Source organism: Propithecus coquereli, unplaced genomic scaffold (assembly GCF_000956105.1).
Source record: "Propithecus coquereli isolate 6110/MARCELLA unplaced genomic scaffold, Pcoq_1.0 Scaffold30, whole genome shotgun sequence".
In the NCBI taxonomy this organism is placed as follows: domain Eukaryota; kingdom Metazoa; phylum Chordata; class Mammalia; order Primates; family Indriidae; genus Propithecus; species Propithecus coquereli.
This window is the reverse complement of record NW_012148619.1, coordinates 9,562,519-9,586,287: the sequence shown is the minus strand read 5'-3', so window position 1 is coordinate 9,586,287 and position 23,769 is coordinate 9,562,519. Positions and strand designations below refer to the sequence as shown.

The 23,769-nt window shown below is 41.2% G+C and overlaps 1 protein-coding gene and 1 long non-coding RNA gene across 15 annotated transcripts in view; one reads left to right on the top strand and one right to left on the bottom strand.

Moving 5' to 3' along the window:
• Positions 1-2,760: 2,760 nt before the first annotated feature.
• On the top strand, positions 2,761-22,917 carry LOC105814558. 2 transcript variants are annotated; one of them, XR_001137703.1, is made up of 3 exons: positions 2,761-2,908; positions 21,953-22,177; positions 22,883-22,917. It is a non-coding gene; the product is annotated as an uncharacterized LOC105814558 (long non-coding RNA). The 2 variants fall into 2 exon arrangements; XR_001137702.1 differs by having other exon boundaries at positions 2,764-2,908; positions 21,956-22,177; positions 22,883-22,912.
• BDNF (brain-derived neurotrophic factor) overlaps positions 18,566-23,769 on the bottom strand; it is a 57,321-nt gene continuing 52,117 nt past the window's right edge. For 8 of the 13 annotated variants that reach the window (XM_012649559.1, XM_012649561.1, XM_012649564.1 and 5 more), the window contains one exon: positions 18,566-22,300. In XM_012649559.1, the coding sequence (XP_012505013.1) occupies positions 21,536-22,300 (765 nt within the window). In that variant the 3' untranslated portion in view covers positions 18,566-21,535. Of the gene's footprint in view, positions 22,301-22,533; positions 23,368-23,769 lie in introns of those variants that run through there. The other 5 variants (XM_012649562.1, XM_012649568.1, XM_012649558.1 and 2 more) reach the window with 3 other exon arrangements.

Below are 23,769 nucleotides of genomic sequence, written 5' to 3'. Positions count from 1 at the left end.
CTGCTGGTAGCCCAATGTCTTAGAGAGTCTTAGTATGGTTTTTCCTCACAACACCCCTCTGCCTCCATATATATTAATACTCCTACATTGCTCCACAGGATTCAGAAGAGATGTCATCGGGAACTGGGTTGGCAGAAACAACACTGAACTAGGGTTTGCTTCTCCCCTTTGGTGACTAAGGCTTTATTTTTGCAGCAAGACTGTCCACCTAATGTGCTGTTCCCTTAGCCTTAGTTTCCCCCAAGGTGGCTCTTCACTCCTCTGCGCAAACCCTTGCTATCTTGCCTGCACTGGGCATGGCTGAATGTCAGCGATGGCTGTGGCTCAGAGTCAAGTTGAAACCTGTGAAATCTTAGGTGGCAGTATTTTTATATAAAAATACTTAAATCTTTAAAGCCCAGATCATCTGAAATAGGTTTATTACACAGCCTCCATCCAGACACAGGTTGGCTTACGTGTTCCTCTGGGTGCTTGGCTATGCAGCTTCCATGTCCTCTTTCCTGAATAGGCAAGTCTTGTGACCCAGCGGAGATTTTGGGGTTTGGACTCCAACATAGTGTGAGCTACCGGGTCACAGACGCTGCTGCAATAGGTGGGACTCCTTGAGCCAGCTTAAGCAACAAAGAGGAAATGGAACAAGGTGGAACCCAAGGAAAGGGTTATGGCTGGGTCTAAGGATGGGACTGAGGCAGTGAACTTTCTCTAGTTTCCGCCTTCCTCTGTAGACTGGCTTCATTCTCTCTCTGCAAACTGTCTACCTTTGCCTCCCCAGTTGATGCCGTGGCATATGGCCATCCTATCACTTTCAGGTTTACATGTAATAGTTCCAGAAATATGCAAGACTTGTCATGTTTTTTCTGATCCCGATTTTAAGTTCCCAGGAGGGAGAATTTGAACGTTTTTGTTGAGATCAGTGTTTACCTCAGTTCTGCTCCATCCACCCAGTCTGCATCTGTGGATCAAAGACAGTCCAGGGAGAAGGTCAATGTGAGCTGGACAGCTATAAACGCATCTGTTCTACCTGATCATATTTTTTCCCCAATTTCTCAAATTTACTGTACCTTTCTGGAAAGGCCTTGAGGAGCAGAGGAGTGATACTCAGAGGAGTAAAGTCTAGCAAATAATCTTAGTAGCTAATATGTACTGAACACTTTCTACGTGCCAGATCCTGTCTTGAGTGCATCACAGGAATTATCTCACCTATTACATACAAGAAAACCTTACCAGTGATTGCTATTACTAACCTAGTTTCACACAAGAACACCAGGCTTCGGGAGCTGACTGAACCAACATCTATGTGCAGAGCAGAGCTCAAACCAAAATGCAGGCTTTTAATCACTATATTTAGAGTCAGACACAGCTGGTTTCGAACCTTGAGGTTGCCACGAGCTACGTGATTTTGGACTAATCACTCCAGGTCCGTTTTCTCATCTATAGATGGAGATAAAAATGTCTTTCCAGTTAAAAATGTTTTTCAACTAAGCAACTAAGGCCAATCATTCTTTCCTTCATGTATCTGGGATTTCCTGCCTCACCTAAGCACACCTGTTCTCTCTTACTCTTCCTGACTATAACCAAAATCTCCGCAGCCTTTTACTTACCCTCCCATTGCCATGAAACACTGACCTCAGATACCAATTTAAAAAGTGACAAGGAAGCAAGATTTGAAGTCAGAAGACCTGAATTTGAATTTTGCATCAGCCTTATACTAATTGTTTGACTTAAGGCAAGTCTTTTTATAGTTCTGAATCACAGTTTCCCCATCTGGAAAATAAGATGTGGAGTTGGTGGTGGTGGCGATGTGTATATCTGTTCTAAGGATTAAATTAGGAAAATCATGTGAAATGTTCTGGAAACTCTAAGGTACCACACACTTGGAAGAGATTACTATTAAGGCAGGAAAATCCTGGAATGACCTTTCGTCCTCTTGCCTGGTTCCCAGGACATTTTAGGAAGGCCAATGTTTGCACAATACTTTCACACTCTTAATTTGTAGCTGTATATGTTTGCATGTCTTACTTTTTAAGTGGCAAGAATTTTGAGTCTAGGGTGTGTCTTTCAAGTTTCTTTACAGAACTTAGAAATAATGGATGTCTAATGAATGCTAGATGTACGGGTAAAATTCAGGCTTTCTTTACATCTGTCTTTCATGTTTTGCAATGTTTTTCGGTAGTCTGGAGACCTCTTAACACTGGGGGTGATTTTTTCTTTTTTTTTCTTTTCCACTCTTACTTCTGTAGCTGCGTAGACAATGGGGGTGAAAGCCTTTGAAAAATCTTGAAAATCTTGTATAAACACAAAGATATTATTAAATTTACAGTAGCAGCTATTACTACTAATACTGTGCAAATTTATGAGTAGTAATGGAAATGATAACTCTAAGTAAAAATGCTTTTATTTCTATTTTTTTCTTTGCATTTGGCAAATACAGCCTGTATAAGTCAACTTTCTATATTTCTGCGTCCTGTGTGCCTTAAGGCACATCTCGAGGTATCAAAAGAAGAAAGAAACCTGTAACATGGAATCACAAAATGTTGGAGCTTAAAGATCATAATGTTCAGCTATGTCATTGTACAGATGAAGAGAGTAAGTCTAGGAGACATGACCTCTAAGACTAAGACTAAGAGACTTGCCTAAGGTCGCACAGCAAAATAGTAATCTTTTTCTGACATTATTCTCCCTTTGAAATATTTTGATGTCTTCAGTATTGTTCACATTTTTTTGGAAAAAGAATAATTTTTAAAATGAAATATTTTCTTCCAAGGGCCAGTGCAATGTATCTTAGGCTCACTTAAGAGGGTTGTAGGGAAAACAAAAAGCCCTTCAGGTGCACCAGTTGTTTGTTGGCTCACTACAAAGGTGTCATTCAAGTGGCTAATCATGTAACAGCAAAAATGCATCTAACCAGGTGAATTTCTTCAAATTAAATGTTGAGTCACTTCATTCAAATAATTATTTCTTGAGCATTTACTTCATGCCAACAGTGTGCTAGCTTCTGTAAGAAAATAAATTCAAATGTTTGTTAGGCCCAGAGCAGTGGCTCATGCCTGTAATACTAGCACTTTAGGAGGCCGAGGCAGAAGGATTGCTTGAAGTCAGGAGTTGGAGACTGAGCAAGAGTGAGACCCTGTCTCTGAAAAAATTAGAAAAAATTAGCTGGGCATGGTGGTGTGTGCCTGTACTTCCAGCTATTGGGAGGCTGAGGCAGGAGGACAGCTTGAGCCCAGGAGTGTGAGGTTGCAGTAAGCTATGATCACATCACTGCACTGTAGTTCTGGCGACAGAAGTTGACCCTGTCTCAAAAAAAAAAATTCAAATTACAGATAAAAATAATAAACAGTTATAGAACAGAAACAATATAGCACAGTAGCGAAGTATGTGGACTGTGGAGCCAATCTAGCTATTTGCTATTAGTAGCTGTATGATTAATTTTGAGCAAGACCCTTAAGCTCTTTGTGCTTCAGGTTCTTCATGTGTAAAGTGGGGCTTACGAATAGTTGCTGTGAGTGCCATGGGTTTAATAGCTATCAGGTGCTTGTAAGTGTCTGACATATTGTAAGTGCTATATTAACAGTTATTTTACATATACTATCACACTGGGTCTCACCCTAACCCTATGAAGTAGGTAGTATCCACCTTTTATAGAGGAGTAAACTGAAGCTAATAGGTCAAGTAGTCTGCTTAAGGTCACCCAGTAACCAGCAGCAGAGCCAAGATTTAAGCCCAGGTCTGTCCAACAGCCAGGCCTGGCCTCATAGGCCCTGTGCTGTGTGTTGCCCTCAGACACAAACTTTGCTCTCAGGAAGGTTGTATTCTAGAAACCTTATTGCAGGGCTGAAAACACTAAGTGCCACTAGACAGAGAGAAATAATGTGGGATGGGGATTTCAGGACAGGATTGTTTCTAGCTTAGCAAATCAGAAGGAGCTTCAAGGAGGCAGTGGAATTGGGTTGAGTCTTGAAGGACTTATTTATACAGAAGCAGGAGTGAGAAAGGACCAACAAAGGGCCAGGGGTGGGAACGGTGAAGGATAGATGGGAAACAGGCAGTAGTTGGGTCAATAAAGGTGGACCCTGGGGTATGTGTAGGAGAGCAGGGAGGGGTGAGGCTGAAACCCTGAAGCCAGATCACACGGCCCTCAAGTATCAAGCGAAAGAGTGCACATCCTTGAAAGGCTCTTTAAAAAGATCAAATGGATAAAGAACTAAAAGAAAAAATAAGACCTAAGAATCTGAGACATGGTGATTATTTATCAGTAAAAATTGGCAAAATATGCTTTTATTTATCTGGTTAGTTCTAAAAAAGCTACATTGGTTCACAGGGGAAAAGGCCCTTTCTTTTAAACCACAAAAGGAGTTGATTTTGGAAACAACATACTTGTTCCTTTGAAGACTTAAAACATTCTTTCTGAAATGTGATACAATTTCTATATTTAAACTAAAATGCAACTATAGGTATGTTTTCTTTTTTTTTTTTTTATTTCAGCATATTATGGGGTACAGATGTTTAGGTTACGTGTGTTGCCCTTGGTTCCCCCCCCCCAAGTCCATGTTTCAAATCTGTCCATCCTTCGGGTAGTGAGCATTGCACTCCTTGTGTATACCAATACCCGTCTCCTCCTTCCTCCTCCCCCCTCCTCCCGCCGCCCTCCCCCTTCCCCAGCATCCAATAGATGTTGTTCTGATATGTGCATTTATGTGTTGATTAGTTAATACCAATTTGATGGTGAGTACAAATGGATCCCGTTCGCCCCACTTTGGATAATGGGCTCAAGTTTAATCTAGGAAAGTGTAAGTGGTGCTAGATCACTGTCATTTCTTGTGATTGAGTAATATTCCATTGTAAACATATACCAAATTTTGATAATCCACTCATGGATTGACGGGCACTTGGGTTGTTTCCACATTCTTGCAATAGTGAATTGTGCTGCCATAAACATTCGGGTGCAGATGTCCTTATCATAGAATGGTATGTTTTCTTAATTGGATAAAATATATCTGGAATTTAAATTTTATTTGTGAATTCTTTCCTTCCTCTCTTCCCTCCTTCCTTCCTCACTTCCTCCCTCCCTTCCTTCCTCTCTTTTTTCTTTCTTTAATTCTGATATTTCCTTCATGTTTTAAATGCTTATGTTCAAGTTTCACCATCATTGTGACATGAATTCTCAGCCACTAGGACACCTAACATCCCTAGAATGGCAGAGTTGAAAGAGACAGTAAAGGTGATTTATTCTAGTATTCACATCATGGCTAAGAAGACTAAAGCTCAGAGAGGAAATGTGACTTTTTTAAGCACATAGAGCAAGTTCAAGGGAGAACTGGGACCTGAACTTGTTCTTTGTGTCCTATCTAGTGTTCATTTCAATATATTGTCTGAGCAAATATAGAAGCAGCGTTCTGGAGAATTTAGCTTCTTAGGACTTGTTCACAGAGTCTCAATAGATTTCTCATGTACTACTTCAAGACTTAGAATCTATGTATATTTAGAGCTGGAGGGAACCTTAAAATTGTCAAAACCAGCATCTTCCTTGCTATGGTCTGAATGTGCCTCTCAAAATTCATATGTTGGAAACTTAATTCCCAATGTATCAATGTTGGGAGGTGGGACCTTTTGGGAGGTATTTAGGTGATGAGGGCTCTGCCCTCATGAATAAATTAATGCCATTATAAAAGGGCTTGACAGAGGGAATTTGGCCCCTTTTCACTCTCTGTCCCTTCTGCCATGTGAGGACATAGTGTTCCTCCCCTTTGGAGGATGCAGCATCAAGGCACCATCTTGAAAGCAGAGAACAGCCCTCACCAGAAAGCTGAACCTGCCAGTGCCTTGATCTTGGATTTCCCAGCCTCCAGAACCATGAGAAATTAATTTTCTGTTCTTCATAAATTACCCAGTCTCAGGTATTCTATTATACCAGCACAAACAGACCAAGACACTCCTTTTGCAGAGGAGAAAATCGAGGCTGACAAAAGCAGGGGGACTTGCCCAGCTCACATGCCTGGAGGTAGGCAGAGCAAGGCCGGGGATTCCAATCTGCTGACTACTGGGCCCACGTTTTTACTCTGTACATGCTCGCCCTTATTTTCCAAAGTCTCCATTTCAAGAATTCATTTCTTTACAGTCACATATACTAGAAGGAATTCCACTTCACCATGCCTGGTGGAGCCTCAAGTGGAATGTATCCAAACCAGGAAGAAACCCTCCCCTTGGTTTTCCTCTGGTTGGTCAGTTCAGGTTGGTATGTGGTGGGGTAGGGGTGTGGGGAGATGACCAGTTCTACTTTAGCAAGTTTTTTATCTTTTCATACCCAGAAGGTACCACAGTCATTGTGTTCTTGGTGAAACCAGAGCCCAAAGCAGTGAAAGGGGAGTGGGGAACCTGGTGGGGTGATGTTCCATCCAGCCAGAACCATGACTGCATGTTCACATAGTGCTTCTGTAGCCATTTTGTTCTTTACACTCACATAGTGAACACATGGCCCCAGGCTTAATGTCCAGATTCTGTAGTGGATGTGGGATGTGCAAAAGTGTGCATGCGTGTGTGAAAGCACTGTGGAAATTATAAAATATATACAAAAAGAAAAAAAAAAAGAAATCCATAACTCTTACCCATATTATCTTGTTCTCTCTCCTTTGTCATAGATTAGAACCAGAGAAAAATATTGGCCCAAATCTCCAACAACCACTCATAGTTTTCAACCTTGCCTGCCTGGTAAAATCATCTGGGAGCTCTCAAAATAATACCGATGCCTCGGCTCCACCCCCGGAGAGTCTGATTCACTTGAGCTGGATGGGGTCTAGACATCGTGATTTTTTAAAACTCCCCAAATGTTTAATGTGCAACTAGAATGGAGAATTACTCAATTAGACATCAGGTAGCTTTCCCTGGCAACCCTACTATGGGCTATGGTTGGGTAGGGTTTTTATAATCAAAGAGGGAGACAGGAAATGAACAGAGGCACAGAGGGGGGAGAGTGTAAGGTATATTTAGGGAATAGGGAGAAGTAGGGTGGGAGTGCAATGCAAAGTGTGTTGGGGGTTGTCTGGGCATTAAAGTAGGAAAATAACCTAAAGCCACATTCTAGAAGGCCATGAATGCTAGTCTCACTGATTTGTGCTCTGTCAGCAATAAAGAGCCCTTTGACATGTTAATGGAAGGGACACTGTATGCTCCATTCCCTGACTGCTGTGTTCCACTCCTTATGCTGCTACTAACTATTTTGTAGCCACTTAGGGCTAAATACATTCATAATGTGGTCTTACACCACATCCATCCAATTTAATAGATACTTGTTGAGCACTTCCTGGCACATGGCTAGATGGACTACAGTGAGTGTATAGGTGAATGAAAATGTTCCCTGCCATAGAAGAGCTTAGTGTAAAAAAGGGGTTCAGTCACCTATATAAATAATTACTGCCTAGTAAGGGAGCACTTCCTTTTCCCTGAGAAAATCCAAAAGTCCTCATGAAATTGAACCTTGAAGATTCCATAACATGCAGGAACATTTTTCATTTTCATAGGAGAAAATTCCTTTGTAAAGAGAGACCTTGCTTAATTGAAAATTTGCTTTGATAAGTCCACCATGGTGTACAAATGAGCCTTGGGCTAGTGCCTGGGTTTGGAAGACAGAAGCTTCTCTGCATCATAGAGAGTGGGAGCAGGGGATCAGGGCTAAATGCTAGGTAAGGAAGTGGTCAAAAGAACACTTAGTGACTTTTTCTCCAAGAACAGAGGTCCATGAGGCTTTGCATTTTTTTTTTTTTTTTTTGAGACAGAGTCTTGCTCTGTCACCCCAGGGAGAGTGCTGTGGCGTCATCATAGCTCACTGCAACCTCAAACTCCTGGTCTCAAGCAGTTCTCCCACCTCAGCCTCTTCAGTAGCTGAGACTACAGGTACATGCCACTGCACTTGGCTAATTTTTCCATTTTTAGTAGAGATGGGGTCTCACTCTTGCTCAGGCTGTTCTCTAATTCCTAAGCTCAAGCGATCCTCCTGCCTTGGCCTCCCAGAGTGCTAGGATTACAGGTATGAGCCACCACGCCTGGCCCATGAGGCTATTTTTAATAAGAACTTTTAAAAACAAAATATAGGTTTTATAAACTGTAAACCCCATTTTCCATATTTACTAATACATCTATAAAATACATATTGCTCATTAATGATTTGATGAGAGTGGATTTTGTATGGAAAATACAAAGAAGTGCTAAATCCCCCTTTGAGTTGGACAGAATAAAACCAGAGGGTACACAAAGGACAACCATGGGTGGTGTTGCCAGGTTTTGCAATTAAAATTGCAGAATACCCAGTGAAATTTGAATTTAAATGAATGCATAATTTTTTAGTGTAAATATGCTCCATGGAATATTCACATATACTTATATTAAACAATTATTCATTATTTATCTGAAATTCAAATTTAACTGGGCATCCTGTGTTTTATCTGGCAACCCTACTATGGGCTATGGTTGGGTAGGATTTTTATAATCAAAGCGGGAGACAGGAAATGAACAAAGGCACAGAGGAAGGAGAGTGTAAGGTGTATTTAGGGAATAAGGAGAAGTAGGGTGGGAGTGCAATGCAAAGTGTGTTGGGAGTTGTCTGGGCATTAAAGTAGGAAAATAACCTAAAGCCGCCACATCCTAGAAGGCCATGAATGCTAGTCTCACTGATTTGTGCTCTGTCAGCAATAAAGAGCCCTTTGACATGTTAATGGGAGGGACATCGTATGCTCCATCCATCCATCCATTTACATCAATGTATCTGTATCAGTGTGGCACATTGGAAAGCACATGTCCTCTGAATATCTGTTCTGGTTCTGCTATGTGCTGAGTGATGTTCCACAAATCATAGCCACTCTCAGCCTCAGTTCTCTGAGAAATGGCATAATTAGATCTACATCCTATGCTTCTTATCAGGATTATCACAGTGACATACAATTACCAAGCAGACGAGGCCACCTTGAATGCTTTTTTTGAGGACTCATTTAAAGATTCCAATACTGTGTGCACCAACTTATACTCTTGTTACCCTAAAGTATTCCTCTCAGTCTGCTTATGTCATCCCTCTGCAAAAGCACTGGACTTTACCCCTGTGTGGTCAACAGTGAGTAAGGACTACATCCCTGTTTCTCCTGCCAAATTGGTCCATTTGGACCCATTTGTGTATAGGTGGGTGTTGCTATTTGTACCCTGTGTCACGAAGTGTTTTCACATTCATTACTTCCATTGAACCTTCAGAGCAATCATTCTGCTGTCATGGGAGGATAGACTTGACGCGGGTGGGTAATGGATGGGAGGTGGAGAGATCACCGAAAGGCTGCCGAGACAGTCCCGCTGAGATGCAGAAGTAGTGGAAAAGGACAGATAAAAGAAATGACACAGAAACAAAACCAAAGGGAAGTTCTGACACCCACGTTTTGGTCTCCTTGACATTGCTTCCATTTCCTCTAGGGACATGTCCTGGATAAGGGTGAAACCAGATGCTCCTTGGCAGTTTCAGATGACACCACCCCTAACTTTCCATTGGATAAGGGAGGGCCCAAAATAGCCTCTGGTCCCACAGACTTGTGATTACTGGGACTCAGATTCCTGTTCTGAAAACATGGGGAAGAAGCCAGGCATTTGCCCACTTACCCTTTCACCAGCTGACCTGGGGCATTAGCACCCTGGTGCCTGCTGACACAGAGCATCTGCCAGATTCGATTAGCTCCGTGGCCTGGCTAAGCCAGGCATGTCCTGCATTGCTGCTAAAAGAAGCCCTCCAGGAAGGAGCCATGAGACTCAGAGATGGTTTTTTTTTCTTCTAAGTGTCAGTCAGGACTGACTGCTTGGCAATTTGAAGTAGGGGTGAGGAAAATATTTTAATATTAGAAGGAGCAGAAGACAAAGCCAAATATTAATCTAATAGTCACTTCTGAGACAGAGAAAATGCTCCAAACAATAGACATAAATTGTTTTTTCTTCTGTTTGCTTGAACTTTATAAAGACCTTTGGAGTCCCGCAGAATAAGCCAAGCAGCCATGAATGGCGTGTGGGAACACACTGCCGGCTCAGAGCGTGTTGCTTGGAGGTGGGACAGGAGATGACCTGCCTGTGAGAAGCCCATGGGCCCTGTTGTCCCCACCACTGGGCCAGTTGACCACATCTGTCAATTCAGCTTTCTGTAGCCTTCAGTGCCTCTCCTGTTCCTGATCACAGGGAATCGGAAGGGATTTAAGAACCCTAGTTCGGGAGCTTGGATGGAGCTTTCTCATGGGTCCGTTCAGACTCTGAATGTCGATTTTACTATCTAAAGTTGTTTTTCTTGTTTCTATGTTTAGGCCCGTACTTGTCTTCAATTTTCCCTATTGCTAGGGTCCTGTTTATTTAATCCCCAGTCATTAGAATCCCATATCTAGGCCCTAGCCACCAGGTTAGGGACCTGCTTCCTGTGGACAGAATTCTCTGATAGCTGTGAGTCCTGTTTACCTGGAGGTCTCTTCCCTGGCTGGTCAACAGAACCCACTGGGAAGATTTTTTTTTTTTTAAAATACAGATGCCTGAGCCAACCTCCCAGAGGTTCTGACTTAACTTTAAAAAAAAAATTCCCTATGTGATTCAAATGTAATTCAAATGTACAGGTTAGGATTGAGAGTCACTGGTCTGGTGGTTAAGATTGAGGCCTTGGGATTATATATATGTGGCTTCAAATCTGACTATATCGTTTATTATCTGACCTTGGGCAAGTTATTTAAGCTCCTATGTTGTCAGTCTCCTTGTCTCTAAAATTACACCTGTCTCATGGTTGATGAGTATTTTAGATAGCATGCAAAGCATCTAGCATGGCATCTGGTACAAAATAGGGATGCAATAGTATTGCCTATTGCCAAGCACTTGTCCTTGTGTCCAGCCCATTCCTAGGGTAGTCACCCTTTACTGGGCTTCTCGCATATGGGTCCTCTGTCTGAAGCCCATGGATACCACTCTATATGGTTATTATAGAACATTCTTCACCCTTTCACACCTAACTTCTGTTTAAGTGAAGGGACACACCTAGTCCTCAGCACCTTGACTTTGCTGCCTGATCTACCCCACCACCTATGGGATCTGTTCTCGAGAAACTGGGGAAACCACCACAGCAAACTGAGTTCATCTTTTGGGTCAGTTCTATTCAATTGGCAGTTACTATGTGGAGCATGACCTTGAGAAGGATTTTGAGGCTGAGGTTAAGCTCAGCTAGGACTTGCGAGTAACTTCTGCCATACATAGAAGAGTTGGAGAGAGAAGGCTGGCACTGGTGTCCAAGACTATTGCAGAGCCAGCAGGCCTAGGTCATTGTCCCTTTTCTTCTCTACCAATCCTAAACACAAAGTAACTATAAGGTATCCACCTAGGGAAGACTGAGAATTCCTGAGTCTAGCAAGTGGTTCCAGAATGCTCTGCCCATCTACCCAATCCTGGTAACTCGCAGGAAGCTTTTCAGATCTGCCATGAGGTTGAAGGGATGACAGATGCCCATTTGTAGGTATTGTAAACAGGTGGCATGGAGCTCTAGAAACCTTGCACCCAGATTGTTCAGCACAGAGCAGTGTTATGTCCACTTTTGGAAGGGCTTCCCTGCCATGTGAGCCTGTATGTATGTTAACCCTTAAAAGAGCAAGCCGGTGCTCTCTTGAAGGCTTAAAAATGTAATCACCACTAGTGTTCTCCCTTTCTTTTTTAATTTCAAAATATTAAGGGGGCACAAATGTTTTAGGTAACATAGATCGCTTTTGTAATGCTTGAGTGCCTGATGTAGGTGTGCCCATCACCCAAATAGTGTTCATTGTACACATTATATAGGTTTTTGTCTCTCCCCTCTTCCCTCTGTCTTTTGGTTGATTTCCACTGAGTTTTAATTTCCTCTGTGCACATGTGTGCTCATCAGTTAGTTCCAATTTAATAGTGAGTATATGTGGTGCTTGTTTTTCCATTCTTGAGATACTTCACTTAGGAGAATGGTCTTCAGTTCCATTCAGATCATTGCAAAAGGTATTAATTAATCCTTTTTTATGGATGAGTAGTACTCCATGGTATACATATACCATATTTTATTAATCCACTCACGTATTGATGGGCACTTGGGTTGCCACATCTTTGCAATTGTGAATTGTGCTGCAATAAACTTTCAAGTGCATGTGCCTTTTTCAATGAAAAGTCTTCCTTTCCTCTGGGTAGAAACCCAATAGTAGAATTGCTGGATTGAATGGTAGGTCTACTTTTAGTTATTTGAGGAATCTGCAGACTGTTTTTCATAAGGGTTATACTGATGGAAGCCCAAGTCCTCTCAGACATGTAACTATCAACTTTACATTCTTTTTGCTTCTGTATTTTCTTCATGCCCTTCACATTCTTTCAATTTTGCAGTGGTTAACCAGATCCAGGCTGCTTGGAGTCCAGTCCCTGGGCTGCTGCGCACAAGTATTGTGCTTTTGGCAACTTAATCGAATTCTCTGCTAAGTTTCCTCATCTCTAAAACAGGAGTACTAATACTATTGCCTAGTTTATGGAATGTCATGCAATGAGTAAATCTGCAGTAGGTCCTGGAACACTGCCTGTGCATAGTAAGCACTAGGCATCACAGCTGTGTGGTAGACTGCTTGTAAGTCAATGATGGGGCAGAAGGTCAAGGGAGGATTTTCCTGATGAGCCATGGCAACTTTTAGAAATGTATTAGTGGCCCCTTGTTTCTCTCCCAGACTACGTGAGTTCATTCACTTCACCCTGGCTTCAATCATTGCCATCCAGCTGGGTGGACATGTAGGGATAATGGCTTCATTTGGAATGTACGGTCTAGAAAAACAAGATCTCCTCCATTTGCCTAAGTGTGTGTCGTGGCCACAGCTTAACTGCCAAGCAGTATTGTGAGTGAATAAATAAGAATTGCCTCTTAAATAAGAATTCCAAAAAAGACAAAGTGGCCCTAGATGCTGATGACACGGACAACATGGGATTCCTTCCAGGAATCAGAATATTAGAAAAATATCTCTAAGTTCTGCTGTAGGTAAGACCAGCTATTACCAGTCAGCAAAGTAACTACTAAGAATTTGTAAACAATTTTTGAGGCTTTTTTCATGGGCCCATCACTTTTCTAAGTGCTTTATATGTATTACCACATTTGATTCTCACAAAATCCTGTGACGTAGATGTTAGCATTTTAACCTGTCCTTTATAGGTGAAGAAACTGAGGCACAGAAAAGTTAAGTGACTCGCCCACAGTCACACAGCTCCTGGGGCAGATCTGGGATCCAGAACCCAGCGGTCAGGCTCCAAAATCTATACCCTTAACTACCACACTATGTGTCCTCTGAGAGGTGAAAAGTTGAATCTCAGAGGAAACAAAGCCCTGAGGTCACCAGAAGGAGAAGCAGGACCTGAAGTGGAAGCAGAGCAGAGTGGACAGAACTATTAAAATAGAAAGAAAACAGAGGTGTCTCAGAGATTCAGGCCCAAAGGACTCTGGGCCAGGAATAAGCCAAAGTGGGTAGCTAGAATGAGGAACTCTAGACCCTGGTGTGCCAGTGAGGTTTGTCTCCTAATCTGGCCCAATCTCCACTCAGAGTGACCTTGCCCACAATATTGAAGTAGATTTTATTGCTCTGCTGGTGTGGATTTGCCATGATTTTGTCATGAGACACCCTTGTCCTCAAGGCTATCCTCTCAAGAAAAGGATGTATCCCGAGTGCTTGGGGGTGGTGGCGAAGTAGATTGAGACCTGCACATCCTTGCTGAAGTTATTAAGCCTGAAGGAACTAAGAGGTGAGCCCATTTTGATTCTAAGGGTCCTATAAACAGTGACTCTATAGAATGCGAATCCAATGGTTTAATATAGTTTCCTACTCTGCAACTCAGCAAAATACACTTGATCTCTCTTTGTCAGGCACCATGCAATATGGCATAAATGAGTGAGGTAAAACATAGGTAAATGACATTGCCTGGCTTTGAAAGAAAGGTTAGAGCCAGGCAGAAAAAGTTTGCACCTCGAAGAATATTTGGACACCGTCCTCAAGGCATTTTCTGCCTGATAGTCAAAGAGTTGGCAACATTTTTATAGTTACATATGAGGTGAAAAAACCTTCCTTGGGGCACATCTCCCGCTCCCCAATTCCCACACTGACCCAAGGTGCCTCCTGTTTTCAACCTTGTGGCATGTGCCAAGTAATAAAAACACCAACCATGGAGAGAGGCAGGAAATGGACAGGGAATTATCCCAGAATGTTTCCCAGCCTTTCAGTGCTTCAGAAACCTCTTTAATCTCTTTTTACTGCAAACAATGAAGTGGGAAGAATGGAATTGTAGAGTCGAAACTGAAATTTACCCCTAAGGCCATCCAGTTCAGCCTCTTCCTCTGACAGATGAGGGCTTGGAGGCTCAGAGAGTGGAAATGGTTGGCCAACCTAATGACTGAACTACTGGGATTCTTGGCTCCCGAGGTAGGCTTGTTAGAATCCACATTTCCATATTGCTTCGTAGCTAGGTAATATATCTGGACACACTCCCCTCCATGCCATAAACAGAAAATCTTCAAATGCAGTTTGCAGCCTAAAACGTGCAGGAGTGTGCACACACAGACATACACATACACACAGAGATGGGGTGGGGATGGGAGTAGCTTATGTTCAGGTCCTCATTTCCAGAAACCAGTTCCTACAGTCAGGAAATGGTTTGCCACAAAGTCTGGGGAAACCCTTTGTATTTACAATCTGGTCATTTTGGAGGCGTGAACCTAGGATTCTTCAGCTGGACGTCAATAGCTGATTAATTCAGGACACTGATTTAATTTATGACCAATAAACCTCAATTTCACAGAGAGGGCTGTGTTGGCATGTGCAGAGCCCAGCTCCCCAGATGGAGTAATCTTTTCCTTATTAATTTGCTGCATGTTGCTTTTCAATTCTCACAGTCGTTCCAAATGTGTTACAAATGACTATATGCTCTGGGTCCCAAATCCACTACTGCTGTCGTTTTGAAAGGAAAGAAAAAAAAATTGTTGACTATAAATGGCAGTGAGCTTTCCTGGCTCACATTTACATGCTCGCTTTCAAATCCTCAGTGCATTCTTCCAACTCCTGCAACACTAGGCATTGCTCCACCTGCAAGCACCCATCGCTCATGTGTTTTTTAGGAAATGGAAACCCTAGATGGTGAATGATATTTTCAGGGTCAAGGTAAGAGGTAGTGATGTGGCTGGGATAAGAACTCTCAGTTCCAAATCCTTGGACTGTGCTATCTTCCTATTATCTAGAAGAACATGTGGAAGGCTGATTGTTTAATTTCCTTAGTCCAGTGATTCTCAAATTTGAGCAGGCACAGAATCACCTGGAAGGCTTGTTAAAGCATGGATTGCTGGGTCCTACCCCCAGAGCTTCTGATTCAGTAAGTCTAGGGTGGGGCCTGAGAATATGCATTTCTAACAAGTTCCCAGAGATATTGATGCTGCTGTGGTTGCAGATTGGAGATTGAACTTTGAGAATCATTGCATGAGTCCACTTGGAGGAGAGTATGGGTAGTGCCAGCTCTAAGTAAACACAGCTTAGTATCTTTTGGAGAAATCCTCTGCTGTTTAAGGGTTTCTATTTTATGTCTTTTTCCTCTTTGCTTCCTGATATGCACCAAATCCCAGTTTAGAAACTATTTTTTAAATGTTGGAGCTCAATGGAGAATGCAGCTTGCCTAAATAAATTTGAATGTGTACTGCAGTACTTGATATGTATTTTTCCAAAATGTGAGCACTTAAGCTAGAGAGAAATATTTCCGTTGGGTTCAGCCATTCTGTGCAGACCAGCTCCTGGTTTCTAAGGAATCATTTGAAACAGATTATAATACCAAGGTGTAATGCTGCAGAAGCATCCTTATGTCCTTTCTAAATGTAGAACATACACCTCAAGCTCAACCACTTTTTGGTCATTTACAAGCTTAAGACAAGTCCTGTCATTAACGACACAACCTTGTGTGATGTTTTTTCAGGACAGAGGGTTTGTTTTTCTAAAGGATTTTTTTTTTTTTTTGCCAGATATAAATTAGCCACTTACACTTAAATATGTAATGAATGCAAAGGTCTTGTGTGTGTGTGTGTGTGTGTGTGTGTGTGTGTGTGTGTGTGGTGAGATTTAATCGAAAGGCCAGCTTTAACAATTCCATGCTACTGACATTACCAAGCACACAGGATTGTTGTTAGTCAGAAAAGCAAATGTCAAGTTGAGGAGCTCCTGATCTAGTGGTCCGTGCCTCTCAAATAATTAGAGGGGTTGAGGTGAAGGCCTGTGGAAATCTTACCGAGTGCCACATAAGTGAATTTTTCTCTTAATGAGGAATATAATGTGTAACATCACAATTTTTTTCTTTTAATATTTTAAGCATATTCTTCAGGTAATTTACTGCATCTAATCTTGTATCAAAAAGCAAGGAGGTTGTATTTTTTTTTCTACAGAGAATTAAAATAGTGGCCAGAATTGAGAGAACAGATGAAGGTACTCAAAAGATTGAGGGTAGAGGTGTGGGCTGGGTGGCTTATTGGTGGGAATGCCCATAAACACTGGCTGGTTTGGGGTGGCCCCATTCTAGTCAATGAGTTTGATCTTAGGTGGGGAGTTCACCGACCACCAATTAGTTCAATGTACGCAACAAGAGTCAGATTCCCAACCGCTCCCCTTCTTGCCCTCAAACCAACCTTTGAAATAACAGTTAAAACAACCCACAGCTAAAAAAGAATGGTCCAGGTTCCATCAAATGCTAATTTTACTGTTCAACATTTTGAGATTGGCTCAAATCCATGGATGGCTCTTTCCAAGCTAAATACTTCCTCTACCTACATGTATGCACATATATTGTTTCTTATTGTAATTACTAGCATTCTTTACTTAACAATGGCTTACCAAAAGATGCAGCCATTTCTGCTTTATAGAACAGGCTTGATGTTAGAACATGATGGACACATGTATGTTTTCCATTAAGCTTAAACCCTAATACTACCAGGAGTGCTGGCTGAAGCCTTCTGTTGTGGTTCAAAAGGTGTTTGACATTTTATCCAGGGTCTATAACCACTTAAATGAATAAGGGACAATTTAACGTTGATCCATACTAGGATTTAGTTCAGATTCCCACTCAGAGCTGTCTTATTATCCATAGACTTAGTAGAGCCAATGAAGACTTCACAGACACAACTGATGACCCCAGAGGCTGATCAGAAAAACAACAGATCAAAGTAATGATCTGAGATATTTCCAGGCATCTTAATGATTAAACAGGTTTAACTGCTTACTCAATGAATACAGTACAAATTGGTTACTCCTATTAACTCCTTGGTTAATTGAGTGGATGCCTCCGTATTTTGTTGTTTGTTTCTCTGACCTCATCTTCTAATGAAAACTTTCAGTCATGTTTACCAAACTCCTTTAGCTTCACGTAATTTAGATGTCATGTTTAATTGTCACTTCTTTTTACTCAACCATTTCAAAAATATTTTAGTCTTTCTTGACTATGAAAATTCGTTATGCCTGAAGTTTATGAGAGTTTTAATTCCACGGCTGGGCTGTCATGACTGGCAGTCAAGGGCTTCTCTTAGAGTTTAGAGTACCTTTGCAAGTTCACTAGACAGATTAGAATAATTCATCTCATTCGATCTGTTCTTCCATATACACAACACAAGTCAATGTTTGTTATGACTTTCTTGATCCTTATTTATAAGACAATACAAGAGGAAACCATGTGCGTATGTTTAGAAATAGAAATGATACATTGCACAGATATAGTTCACCACGTTCTGGGATGGGTTGTCAGTGTTCAAATGGGGAATCTGAAGAGTAAGAACAGATGCCTTTTTTCCTTAATGGCCCTTTCTCTAATTTAAAATCCTTCCATTGATTTCCCTAAGATTTAGCGATAACTTTAAACACTTTAACTAAATTACCCAGCGGCTTGGCAGCCATCACAGAGGCAAATCCTTTTAGAAATCCTAGCAATCTGTTAGATCATGGGTACTATGATATAAAATCTGTGTGCTCCATGTACAAAAATTAAATCAGTGCAATGGATACAAATACATACTGCAAATGGCACCATTTTCAAACCAAGGGTACATGACCTGTCTCCAAATATTGAATTTCCATATTTTTATTCAGTAGTTTACTTTCTAAATTTGGGCCAACTTATAATCATTATCCCTAAGTAAACCTACTTTGCTTTTTTTAATGGTAATTTATAATCAAATAGAGCCAGCCAGCCCTGATTCATGGATTCTGATGTTGCTAGGATACATGGTTTGGTATTTGATGAAAGTATATCACTTCAAAGGGGAAAACTTTCAAGTGTCCTAGAAAATGACACTCTCATCTTCCACCATGGAAGACAGACCCAATCCTAGAGCTTCTCAGAAGCTCACAGACTGCAGGATTGGCCTCCCCATGCTTTGAAATAAATATCCTCTCTGGAGGGCTGTTCAATTGCTAAAACTAGTCAGGTTAGTCTTAAAGCAAGGAACACACATATTTATAATAAAACATGTTTTCATGTTTGTTTTACAGTGAAGAGAAAAAAACCCAGAACCCCCAGATTTTATGTACTTTGAAAATATATTTAAAAACATTAAAAATTCTATATTTAAAACATATATTATATGTTAATTAGTACACTTAAATAGAACTTGTATTTACAATAGGCTTCTGATGCGGTTAAGTTTTAATGCCAATTTTTTTCAATAACATAATTATATAAATATACTAAAATACAATAAATATTTTTTTTGTTTTACATGGTGAATAATATCTTTACCATAGAGAGAACAAGGCCACAGACATTTACTTACATTTTCAATGGGAATCACCATAAAAAAGCAACAGGCCTGCTGCCATGCATGAAAACACTTCTGCCACAAAGAGACCACAGCAAGACTTTAAAAAACAAAACAAAACAGAACAGAACAAGAACGAACAGCAACAGAGAGAGATTTTAACAAAATAAATCTTAGGTCAACATAAACCACCAAGCATGTGACTGTGATGTATCTTATTGGGTAAGAGAGAGCCACTGACCACACAATCGCTGAATATCTCCTACAAAACCACTTAACAAATCTGGTCTTGGCAATCCTTTGAGATTGTGATGGGGACTTTTTGTTTTTTAATTTTGTCCCTCAAAAGGAAGCTGCAAAGGGTTAATATATAGCAGATATTCCAAGCATTCCTTACATGTTGAAAATAATTACAAAGATAATATTTTTTCAAACAGCACAAAACAAACCTATACTACATAAAGTCTTCCTTCTTTTAAAGACAGGTATTCAGATGGTACTGTAAAAGACAGGCTAGCTCCAAATGAAAGACTGAACAAATAGACATTATTTGCTGATGGTATCTTCATTCCCTGGGTCATGGTGGACAACCTGTTCAGTTTATCCCTCACCCTACTAAGATGCAGCAATTGCTTGCAGCTTTCTGATACTCAAGGACACTGTTCCAGGTGGTGACCACTAACATTTTCAGGCTTGAAATGGGCTGAGTGGGTGAATGGGCTTAATTAGTTTTCACTGAGATACCCATTTCCCCCAAAACCACTATTCCAGGCTCCCAATGTGACTCCTCCTAGCCCAAAATGGCAGAGGTGAGGCCGGGACCCTCTCCATGAATAGACAAGATGGGCAGGAGGTTGCTGTGGCCTTCACTGGGGAGCAGAAATTTTGTCAGCTCTGTCCTTGGCCTCTTCCATTGAGCAAGGCACCTTCAAGCCCTGGTGTCCTGGATGTCCAGACACCTTCCCAAAGTGTTATCTTGGGACAAGGTTTTCTATTGGTCCCCTTGATTATTCGGCCTGAGTTTTGGGGTTTTTTCCTATTCCCTTTCCTCTTACCAAAAGTTCTCAAAGGATAAAACCCTGGTTTCCTCAAGTCTAATTTCAAAGCAATAAGTGTTCATGTAGCAAACATCTTTTCTCTCATTGCATAATCTCATGATCACAAATGCCACATTTGGCTCCAAACCTACTCCAGGCTAATCCAACTTTATGCAAAATTATCTAGAGGTGGGATGGAGGGCATAAGTCGGCTTGAGTGTGGTCCTCCAGTTGAGAACCTCTTGAGCACAGTTAGATAATGTAGGCACTTAAAGCACGAGGTCAAACCAACTTAACACGTGTCATTCCAGGGCCACCTGAAGGGTCCTTCAGAGGCCTTCCTTTTGGAATGTCTCAAGTACCATTCCTCATATCCACCTAGACCTTGGGAGGACCACTCAGAAATTCCTCCCGCACTGCAGGTAAATGACACATCAGCTCCACATAGCCTCCATATAGCTGCTTAGTCTTATTTCACTGGCAATGTGGATTCCTGCTCTGACCTAGGTATTTCTGGGTTCATATAGAACTCTATCTTTTGCTTGCAAGACATTTTTAAGCCTTACCATGAATTTTTTTTTAAGCCTTACCATGATTTATTCAAATGTTTACCCTTCATAAAAAAGAATCTTTTTTAGTTTTTTTGCTTTTCTTTTTCTCTCCTAAAAAAAGATAAATAAATAAATCACTGTTCTCCATGCTTATGTGAGTGCCATGATGTGATACAATTTGTTCACGTATTCATAGCAGTGGTAAAATATTTCAGAGCGCGCAACTGATTTTTCTTCCTTAAGATAAAAACAAAACAAAGAGGGGACCAGAGGGGGAGGGGGGGGAAAGAATGTGCTCTAAGCAAACATAGGTCTTTCCAACAAAAGAAGCTTCCCCTGACCAGCACCCAAAGGGTGAGCCAGAGGCCTGGGAGGTGCATCATGGATGTGGAGTGTGAGCATTTTTTTTTTGTTCAGTTGCCTTAATTTTTATTCACTTTCCAGTCTTCTGATTGATATTGCAAACATCTTTACAACATACAAATGTATCTTTTATCAACCAGAATATATATTGAAGGAATTCTTTCCCCATCCCTACTCCCTGTGGGAACTAAAAAAACAAAACAAACAAACGAAAAAAAAAAACACAAAACAAACAAAAATATACCCTCCCAAACCCCATCCCCTAAAGCCAGTAAAGCAATGACAACAGCACCTTGACATTGTTTTAATTCCAACGCTATCAGAAGTTAAAAGCAGTAAAACAGATATAGTACTAACAAGAACGAAGATACTTACTGTCTAAACTGTAAACGGAATGTTTTGGTTCAAATTTTTGTTGTGTTTTTTTTTTGTCTGTTTTCTGAAAGAGGACAGTTTATTATCAATTCACAATTAAAGCAGCATGCAATTTATTCTTATTTTTTTTAAACTTTTTATGTTTTCAATTCTTGGCAACGGCAACAAACCACAACATTATCGAGGAATGTAATGCAGACTTTTTTTAAAGTTGTGCGCAAATGACTGTTTCCCTTCTGGTCATGGATATGTCCAATAAATAGATTGTAGAACCACTGTACTGTATAAACTTCATTTATACATGCAGTTCATAAAATTATTTTTTCTTAACTGAATAATTTACCCTGTTATGTATATATACAAATAGATAATTTTTGTCTCAATATAATCTATACAACATAAATCCACTATCTTCCCCTTTTAATGGTCAATGTACATACACAGGAAGTGTCTATCCTTATGAATCGCCAGCCAATTCTCTTTTTGCTATCCATGGTAAGGGCCCTCACGTACGATTGGGTAGTTCGGCATTGGGAGTTCCAATGCCTCTTGTCTATGCCCCTGCATCCTTCCTTTGTGTAACCCATGGGATTGCACTTGGTCTCGTAGAAGTACTGCTTCAGTTGGCCTTTCGAAACAGGGACTTTTTCAAGGACAGTGACCGTCCCGCCCGACATGTCCACTGCAGTCTTTTTGTCTGCCGCTGTCACCCACTCGCTAATGCTGTCACACACGCTCAGCTCCCCGCGGCGGGCGGGGTCAGAGTGGCGCCGGACCCTCATAGACATGTTTGCAGCATCCAGGTAATTTTTGTATTCCTCAAGCAGAAAGAGAAGTGGAGGCTCCAAAGGCACTTGACTACTAAGCATCACCCTGGAAGTGTACAAGTCCGCGTCCTTATTGTTTTCTTCGCTGGGTCGAACTTTCTGGTCCTCATCCAACAGCTCTTCTATCACGTGTTCAAAAGTGTCAGCCAACGACGTCAGGCCTCTTGAACCTGCCTTGGGCCCATTCATGCTCTCCAGAGTCCCATGGGTCCGCACACCTGGGTAGGCCAAGCCGCCTTGTCCTCGGACGTTTGCTTCTTTCATGGGGGCAGCCTTCATGCAACCGAAGTATGAAATAACCATAGTAAGGAAAAGGATGGTCATCACTCTTCTCACCTGGTGGAACTGTCGGGAGAAAACAGAAACAAGACATAAAACTGGTTAGGGCTTTCTTTCACAGGAATACAACGTGGCCCATCTGATTGTAATTCCAGCCTATTCTGCAGGGTCAAGGTTTTTTATGTCTTGGTGATAAACTCCAGCTGCACCACACACAAATCATTGTCAGTAGTCTGCTCTACGTGGTTTAATACAAACCAGAGACGTACAGTGTTTCCCCCAAGATTTAGCATCTAAACCTGAGATTAGATGGCTTCTAAGCAAGTGAAAAAATTGTGGTTTCAATTTCTCCTCCTTCCTCCCACTTTAGCAGCTTTGTAAGTTTAATTTTTAATGATCTCTGCTCATGCTGTCATAAGAAACACAAAATCAGAAATGTTACTAAGCAACAACTACAACTGTAATAGTAATTTTTTTCAAGTGAGCAACATGGTCCTTTGCAGGAATGTGTGACAGGAACGCAGTGGCCTGAAGGGTCTGGTGGGCCATTCTAGCTAGCTATGTGATGTCCAGGCATGAATAGCACAAAAAAACAGCAGTCACGGAGCTATAAGGAGCCTTTCCATTGACTTTTTTCCCCTTCCACAGAGATCCTCTATTATAGCAAAGAAGAAAGATAATTTCATTGAGCCATCCTGTTTTACAGATAAGGGTGCCAAAGGCCATAGAGGACTTGCCTTGTGAAGTGAAGACAGTTTATATTAGAACTTGGGCCTCCCAGCTCCACTGTTCTTTCCACTGTACCTGGGTGGTCATAACTGAAAATGTTTTGTTTATTTCCAAACAGAAATCATTTTCTACATGTTCATTTTAATGATGTGTCTGTGCTTGGGGCGGATACATGAAAACAATGTGTCTGCTTAAGAGAAAACTGACAAAGTCAGCATTAAAAAGGCATGTAAGTCAAATTCAAATGCCTCCCATATGCAGACTCCATGTTTAGCTCCATCTACTCTCTGAAAACCCTCATACCCCTTGGCTTTTTCTGATTAATATACAGATCTAGCTAAGAAAGCTCAACTTCTTTTTTTATTGGAAATGTGATCCTATATGTGTGTGTGTGAGCTCTGAGTTTATCACACCTTTAAAATGCTCAGTGGTATTTTACACATTTTGGAATAGGCAGTTATAGTGCTTCTTTCTGTGCTTTTGAAGTTTCCTGGGAAGTCCCTTAACAGCATACCACAAAATTAATCTCTTCCTGTTTGCCAGAGGGTTGCTCTCCTTTAAATTTGGCTCTACATCTACAGGCATGCTCTAGGAAGCCAATTAGAATGGATGAACAAGTAAAATGAAAACATACCTATGGACCAACCCAAGGTTATCATCAGGTGGTGAAGGAGTTCAGAATCACTTACCTGAAGCACTATGTCCCTTAGTAGTAACGAGTAGCATCCCCAGCCCTGGCACACTAACTTTATTCCTACTTCTCAGTTCTGGGGTATGGACTTACAAAAAATTACATACGTGCCACA